The sequence below is a fragment of the Notothenia coriiceps genome, unplaced genomic scaffold, assembly GCF_000735185.1.
Source record: "Notothenia coriiceps isolate Sejong01 unplaced genomic scaffold, NC01 NC01_scaffold00006719, whole genome shotgun sequence".
NCBI classification, from domain to species: Eukaryota; Metazoa; Chordata; class Actinopteri; order Perciformes; family Nototheniidae; genus Notothenia; species Notothenia coriiceps.
In genome coordinates, this window is record NW_011339420.1 from 1 (window position 1) to 8,318 (window position 8,318).

The 8,318-nt window shown below is 37.7% G+C and overlaps 1 protein-coding gene across 1 annotated transcript; it reads left to right on the top strand.

Annotated features, from left to right (window-relative positions):
* The first annotated feature begins 447 nt into the window (after window positions 1-447).
* On the top strand, window positions 448-7,863 carry LOC104943756 (sterile alpha motif domain-containing protein 9). Its single transcript, XM_010769222.1, has 3 exons — window positions 448-1,179; window positions 1,290-1,566; window positions 2,770-7,863. The coding sequence occupies exons 1-3, from the start codon at window positions 454-456 to the stop codon at window positions 6,381-6,383; spliced, it is 4,617 nt and encodes a 1,538-aa protein (XP_010767524.1). The 5' UTR covers window positions 448-453; the 3' UTR covers window positions 6,384-7,863.
* The last annotated feature ends 455 nt before the right edge of the window (window positions 7,864-8,318 follow it).

Genomic DNA, 8,318 nt, shown 5'->3' on the forward strand with positions numbered 1-8,318 from the left:
TGTGTGTGTGTGTGTGTGTGTGTGTGTGTGTGTGTGTGTGTGTGTGTGTGTGTGTGTGTGTGTGTGTGTGTGTGTGTGTGTGTGTGTGTGTGTGTGTGTGTCCAATTTGCTGCCCTAGGCGATATTTTGGGTAATTATAAAGGAGTGCCTTGGAAATATTTGTTTACATAAATTGCATGTACTGTATCTCTCTCGCTCGATCCCACGCCCACTTTGGCTGTGAGCTGCGGGTGCAAAACCTTTGAACTTCTGATTTTTGAATATTCCTAAAACTGATTTAAAATCATCATCATGTATCAGTAGAAATCATAGTTATCAGGTACACATAGAATCATGATTTCTATAAAGAAATGTTTTAAATATGCATCTTTGTTATGTTATAGCATTCATTTCTCTTAGGTCTCTCTTTGTTAATTATTTGAATCTTTTACTACCATTTTTAGGTGAACCAAAATGACAACAAGGCCCTCACCTCAACTCCTTGAAAAATGGACAGAGCAAGACGTCCACCTGTGGCTGATGACAGAGGTCAAAGTTCATGAGACTCTTGCAGACAAATTCTTTGAAGAGGAGGTCTCGGGATCAAGTTTGGATGTCTTTGGAAAGACAGACATATTGGACTTGGGAATAAAACATGGTCCTGCTGTCAAGATCACATCTTATCTAGAAAGTCTCAAGAAAGGACCACGACCTGAGCCACAGTTCCCAGCGTATGTGGAAAATTGGACTAAGCAGCAAGTGACCCAGTGGTTACTACAGCATGTGAAGGTATATGACAAATATGCAGAAATGCTTCGAGAGGAAGATGTGACTGGAGATTGCCTGGTTTGCTTCAAGAAGCAGGATTTTCTGGACTTGAAAGTTAAAAGTGGTCCTGCTGTAAAGATTCTGGCAGAACTACACAAGTTGAACAACAAACCAGAACCGCAACTGCAACCTATATCTTACATCACAGATATTACAGAAAAGCCAAACCCCACTCAACCTGAACTGAGTTTACCTCAGGCCATAACAACCAATCAACCAGAATCACAAAACAAAATTGAATCAGAAACCGACAATGTGGCTGAAGATAAATCTGAAAATATTCAGCAGCAATTCAATAAAGCTTCAGAGAAGGACGGAATTCAGCATACAAACCAAAAAGACTTGGGGGAAAGGAGAAAAGAAATGATTGGGGTAAAGTGTTTTGCAGTTTTATAATTCATAGTATATTAAATGTTTTCACTAATATAGGCTCTAATTACATTTCTAAATGTACACTTAATATCTACTTTTTCTTCCTGCAGACCACAGTCCAAGAAGACAAACAAAACATCACTTTGGAAATAAAGAAAATTCTAGACGACCTTTCCAAAGATGGCCTGAAAGAATTTAATTTCTACGAATTCACTAAATCTACAAATCAATCGATTCCTAGAGGTAAACTAGAGGGAAAGGACACTAAGGACACAGCCAAGATAATGACTGACCACTATGGAACCTATGAGGCTGTACAAGTCACAAGAGACATTCTACTCAACATCAATCAGCGCCCACTTGCTTGTGATCTGGAGAAGAAAACTGGTAAGACAACCAATGTAAAAAAAAGGTTTTCAAATAGTGAAGTAGCTTGACCTTTAGATAACTTCTAAAGAGTTCGTTTCTTGCTGATTTGCATTATTTTGTAATGATTTAAATCCTATTTAATACTACCTAGCACATACTGACTCACATATTACTACTTTCTACAAATCCCAAAAACAGTGAACCAATACTGAGTTACCTTTGTATTAAAAGGCTGATATACTATTTGTGTCAGGGTTTGGCAGGAAGTTGGATCCAAGGGCAGTCAAAAATGAAATGGCAGATAGATTTAACGAAAAGGAATCTTTTTTTGACAAAAAAGCTGATAAACAAATGTACAAACTGTGGATCACGACGATTACCCACTCTCTTGCACTTGGTGACATGCTCCTTAATTAAAATGAACTCATACACTGTCATGCTTTCACAAAAAGTCACTAGAGCACAACATTCAGATCAATCCATGGCTGAAAAATGTCATCCTTCTTGATTAATTTTTGTAAGAAAAACTGTAGTGGAAATTCCACACTTAATCACCTTCTGGTAAGAAAAGAACAAATACAAGCTTAAACCAAAGTCATCATATTTCCAGCTGGAAAGGACAGAGGTCCTGCACTAGTAGATAGTACCAGGATCTGACCCCGTTACACAGAAAAGCAATGTCATTTATACAGCCGGCCACACGGAGACGAAAACAAAAACTAACCGAATTCGATATCAAAAAAGTCTTCCCTCCTCACGGANGATGAGACACAGGAAGGAAGGCAATCCACATTACAGTCCTAAATTGGGTGGGGGGGCAGACAGAAGGGGAAGCGCAGCATGTTAATTACAAGCCCTAACATCCATATGATAATTGCCTGACAATGGTCAGGGCGACACCCTTCTGTCTGACAACATTTTGTAGCCAGGAAACCTACATACATAATATTGAATCACTGTAAATTCCCATCACAATTTTCTAGTGACTACATTTTTGAAATGACTGACGCTTTCTATAAAATTCAACTAGTTACTGTATGAGTAAATTGTTTTAGGATTTACGTTTTTTGAGAAAAAGCCAAGAGTATTCAGAGGTGGACTGACACACTGTTTGCTTTTTTTATAGGATTTGATAAGAATGAAAATGCTTGAAAATGCTTGGTTTTGTAGGCATATTTTGTTTCTATATTGAATAACAGATGTATTATACTGTTCATACAGGTCAACTGAAGCAGCAGAGTCTTCTTTCAAAATCCCTTTTGAAGAAAGAAGCTAACCAGGGGGAGAAACTGAAGAATTTGTTAACTTGTGGTGGTAACTCACTAGACCAATATGACAGATTTGTTGTTGTTGTGAACAAGAGCAGTCCAGAACAAGTGCAGTATCTCCAGTTTCTGACTAAGCTGAAACTATTTTGTGTGCTAGACTTTGACCCCAACTCTGTTGCTCCTGGGGGACTCTGTCATTCCTACCGAGAGTCAAGGTTAGCCAATCTGCATACTCCATCACAATATCAAGGAAAGACTGACTCGGTGATAAAGGACCTTAACCTCTGCAAGCAGACAAGCTGGATCTTCTGCAATGGCAGACATGACCTTGACAGCGACTTGAACAAAGAGTTAGACTATAAGAACTGGCTGAGGAAATCTTGCAGAGACGTAGAACAGTTAGTATCATTCATCTGCAACCACGAAGTTTTTCACCATGGAAGAAGTCTCATCATATTTCTCCTACTTTCACCTGTGGTCACTGAGAAAGACCCAATTGTTGACATCTACAAATCATTCATAAAACACATCAAGGAGGAAAGCATCATCAATATTTGTGAATCTCAGTCCACTTACCAGAAATGGAGGGAGCTGATACAGGAAAAGTGTGATTTCGACATTGAATGTCTATCAATAAATGAACTAACCTTAAGTGAAATCAATGGTACTATAATGGCACTGGGGCCATTCAATCAGTCATCTGGAAGGTTACTTCCCTCTTCTGGTTCCAGTGCCATTGCCTTGAAACCGAAGGATGAAGATTTCATTACTGCTCTGGATATTTTGTGTTTGAATCAGTGTGAAAATACCTATGATGAAAACAGTGAAGAGTTCCAAGATTTTAGAAAGAACGTTGAGGAGGAATTCTTCAGAGGAGGCAAAGTAAAATGGTGGAACTTTTACTTCTGTGACAAAAACAAAGATAAGCCATTTATCAAGCGGGACAAGTATGACAATGTGAAGAAGATGATCAGGTCTAACTTGAAAGATTCAAAGGACATGTGTGTTCTGCTCAATCTGTTTCACCAACCGGGCTGTGGAGGTACCACCTTAGCAATGCATGTGATGTGGGATCTCCGTCATGAGTTAAGATGCGCTGTGCTGAAAGACAACACAGTGCCAAAAACAGAAGTAGCTACTCAAGTCAAAAGACTCATGAAACTTGAAAGTGAGAAACCATCTCCAGTATTGCTGTTAGTGGATGATTCAACAGGAACCGAAAATCCTAACGACCTTGTGAGCTGCATACGTAAAGAAGTTAGTTTGAACATTAATGTGGATGATGAACCAAACTGTAAAGTCATTATCCTTAACTGTGTTCGTTCCCATAGCCCAAAAGAGCAATTCAGAAAGCACAACCCAACAGAAAGTCAACATATAACGTCTTCATTGACACAAGAAGAGCAGAAGGACTTTGAAAAGAAACTCAAAGAGCTCAAAGAAACTCATGAAAAACCTGAAAGCTTTTACAGCTTCATGATCATGAAAAGTAATTTTGATAAGAAATATATTGATGGCATTGCTCATAACACACTGGAGAACTTTGATTTCAGCCAAAAGGAGGCCCGAACGTTTGCCTTCTTAGCATTACTGAATACCTATGTTGCAGAATCCGAAATATCTCTCTCTCTTGCTGAAGAATTTTTGGGAATGAAAATGATACATTGGAGAGAGGATAGTGTACTGGACAGAATGAAGCCATATTCCAACTTTCTCATTGTACACAAGGTTGAAGACTGGGGAGGATATAAAGGAATCCGAATCCTTCATCCGGCCATTGCATCTGCCTGTCTGGAAGAGTTAGAGAGAAGCTTCTCTTTAAAAGTGAGCGATATCACTATGGAGGTTCTTCACTGTGATCTCTTCTTCAGTGTTGGAGTTGCCAAACACAGATTCTCAATCCAACAAATGGTAATTGAAAGGCAGCGCAGCAAAGATGAGAGGGGACTATTTTCATCTCTCATAGACAAAGTCCACAGTCAGGAAGGAAGGAAAACTGTCCAAGAAATATTTGTGAAAGCATCATCCAGGTTTGAAAAAAGTGCATCTATTCCTCAGGCCCTGGCAAGATATTTATACATCAACGAATCTGACTTCCCAGAGGCTCTGAAATGGGCAGAAAAGGCCAAGAACATCAAAGAAAACCCATACACATTCGACACAATTGGGCAGATTCACAAAAAACAATTAAAATCTAACAACAACAGAGAAAAGCAGGAAACATCACACAATCCAGAAGACTTAAACACAAACATAAAAATAGCGCAGAATGCCATCAGAGCATTTCAAAGCGCTCAAAAGCTGGTAAACACAGAGGATGACCCTGAGGATAAAGCTGCTGCTGATGAGTCGGATGACTTTCCCAGAAAGTCATATAATGTTTATGGCTATGTGGGTGTGCTGGAAATTGCCTTCATAATCTTTGAGATATTGTGCAGATTGCCGTTCTTTGAGGAAAGAGATCCAATGAAGAAGAACTACTTCCAGAGTTACCTGCAAAAACTAATCCCAATCACCAGCGTGCATAAGGATGACAATGACATCAACAACAGATATGTGGAGATCATCAAAGAACATGAGCAGTTTCTCCTTGGTTTGAAAACTGAAGTTAAAGACACATTTGATCTTCTTGACTGTTACTTCACATATATTAAAGCAAACGATTCCGAATTTGATTCAAAGAATCGTTGGACCGTCAGTGGGTTTTTTAAAGACTTTGTAAATCTTTTTTGCACTGCAACTGATGAAATGCGAAAAGAACGACCAAGCAATCCTAATCTCAATTTGAAAATAGATATTGAAGAACGAAGATTGATTCTTGAAGCGAAACATGCAGATACATTCACAGGGATTCTTCAGCATTTGGACAAGCCTGCCAAAGAGATTGAGGAGATCACAGCATGCTATGCATTCTTGCAACAAAAACAGCAGTTTTTCAATAAAAAACAACAGACAAAGGAAACTATCAATTACATTTTGTCGAAGATAGTTCTTTACCTTTTAAAACCAAAATCTAAGCATGTAAAGAGACTCAACCACCTCTCTGATCTGCTTTTGAAAACTCTGACAGATGTAGGACTTGGGTATCCCTTCCCAGACCCATACTATCTGGCTTTGCTGCTGTTCTGGCCAAGTTCTACTCAGGAAAACCAAGAAATCGTGACATATGTGAAAGCAATTCGAAGATCATCCTGCAAGAGGTTCTCATTGCTTCGAAATAGGAGCACAGTTGCCCACCTCTACTTAGGGAAAGAAGAGGGACTCAGTAGGCTTGTTTCCAAACCTCAACTAGATGAGAATTTTAAAGACATGCGACGTGACACCTTGGCACAACTTTGGCGAAATGGAAATATATTTAAAAAAAAGGCTATTATCAAACGTCTTCATCGAGTCGTTGGAAACATTGAGCAAGGAGAGGTGTTCGCCAATTACAGAAAACTGAAAATCCCTGTGCGTCCAGCTCTCATTGCTGGTACAAGAAGTGGTTGCAGCACAGAAAAAGTTTCTTTCTACCTTGGCTTTGCTATTGATGGACCCCTTGCTTATGACATTCAGTATGAAAACTAGGGTAAGGGACTGTCAATAACAAAGTGCAAATTGCACAAGTGCAGCAAAAGTGCCAAGACAAATTTTAGGTTTGAAATATAGGCGTGACAGCCACTGAATCACTGTGATGGATTCCAAAGACACCTCAAAAAAGCACATGAGCAAATTATAAATAAGACAGATTGAAGGTACACGTGCCAATCCTGTAGCTCATGCATATTTAATTTTGTACTCACTTTGTGACATTTAAGCTTTTAAAAACATTTGTTGTCTATTTTATGATGAATTTGTATTATTTTGTTTTTGTTTTTGCTTGTTTCAGGTGTGGCAAACTGTCTCATTTTCATACTCTCTCTTAAGCGTATTTAATCTTGTACAAACAAGTGCAACACAAGCACTGATGCATACATTTTACAGCATGAAAAATATGTGACAGACAGTCATTCACTTTCCTGGAATTTTAAACACACCCCATCAAGAGAACTTGTGCAACCGGTGAGACAGTTTGCAATGTACAAAAGCAATGCTGTTGTTCTAATAGCTTATACATTTACTACTTTTTTTATTACCTCTTTTATTTTATCTTCATTTTATGTAATTTCATATTTTAAAGTGTTGTCTTTACTCTTACTAGTTATCATTACATGTGGCAGAGACAGATTTCATAGTCAAAAGGCTTTTTATGTCACATTAAGATAATATCATTACATTTTTTTAAACATTTGTTATGTAATTTATAATGAGTTTTTTATATCTTTTAAGTCTGTTAAAGTTGTGGCAAAGTGTCTGTTGAAATGCAGAGTTAAATGCCTGGCCCTGCAGCTCTAGCTACAGTGCCCTTTCCCACCTATCTTGTTCAGACTGTTCAGTTTGATCAGAACCATTACAGGTGTGAAACCCACAAACAGTTGTGTAGTGGATTTGTAGTTTGTCACAATGTTGTTAAAACATTATTTTGTTTCCATAGGCAATTATTTTCATTTTATTTTGTGCTTTGAATTATTTCTGTTGTGTGTTGTGTTGTACTTTATTTTACATTTGTGTTGCCTCTTGGATTTGTAGTGATTGGTAGGTCTACCTATTTGCTTGAACAGAGTTAATATGTAATTGTTTTTAATGTATATTTTTAGTGAGGCACAATCTGATCCACTTATTTTTTTCATTTAAAATGTTGTCATTGAATTTGCTTTCTTTTGTATCCAGTCACATTTTGGAGGACATCTTTCTTTATGAAGGCTTAAAGTATCAAGGATTTATATTGGTGCCACTCAATTGGTTTGTGATTGGTATATTAACTTTGAGGCCAAAATTATAAGAATGATTCTGAATGTAATATACTGTAATGTCAGTAAGAATACATGAGTAGTTGAGAAAAATGATAAACGTTTTAATTGACATGTTTGTGAATATTTACATTGTGCCATTAGTCAGAGCCACCCTAGTCAAAAGACTGGACATGCCACTGAAATGTATACAATCATAAACTTTGCATTGCAAACAATCATATCTTGTGCATCTGTTTTTTGTAGAATTAAATAATTGTAACCCTGACTTAATTGTAACCCTATCAACAGTGTATTACTGTGGGCTGTGATCAAGTTCTAAAATATACTTTACTTTCTAAAAGACTGCAATAATAAATATAGAGGTTATACATTTAAATGAATTCTTAATGGCCTTAGATCTGTAATCAGCTGAGAGCACGTGCAGCGGTCTGCTTGCGCATTGAGCAGGAGTTTGTGAGAGGGCTCAGAGTCAATTTCTCTTCAAAATACAATTGATGCGCTTGCAAAATATATTTTTCTGTGCTCAAACATTTTCTACACACTTTTTCGGCTTGTCATTTGCATCACGTGTATGCAGATCTGGAAAATGAGATGCAAGATGATATTAAATCAGATAATAATAAACAGTGACACCATCATGAAACAAATACCGAACTAAGTAGAAGAAGAT

Excerpts from the sequence above, each read along its gene's own strand:
- LOC104943756 (XM_010769222.1), top strand. The coding sequence starts at position 454 with ATGACAACAAGGCCCTCACCTCAACTCCTTGAAAAATGGACAGAGCAA. Across the intron at positions 1,180-1,289 it reads GGAGAAAAGAAATGATTGGG|ACCACAGTCCAAGAAGACAA; the intron begins GTAAAGTGTTTT and ends TTCTTCCTGCAG. Across the intron at positions 1,567-2,769 it reads TGATCTGGAGAAGAAAACTG|GTCAACTGAAGCAGCAGAGT; the intron begins GTAAGACAACCA and ends CTGTTCATACAG.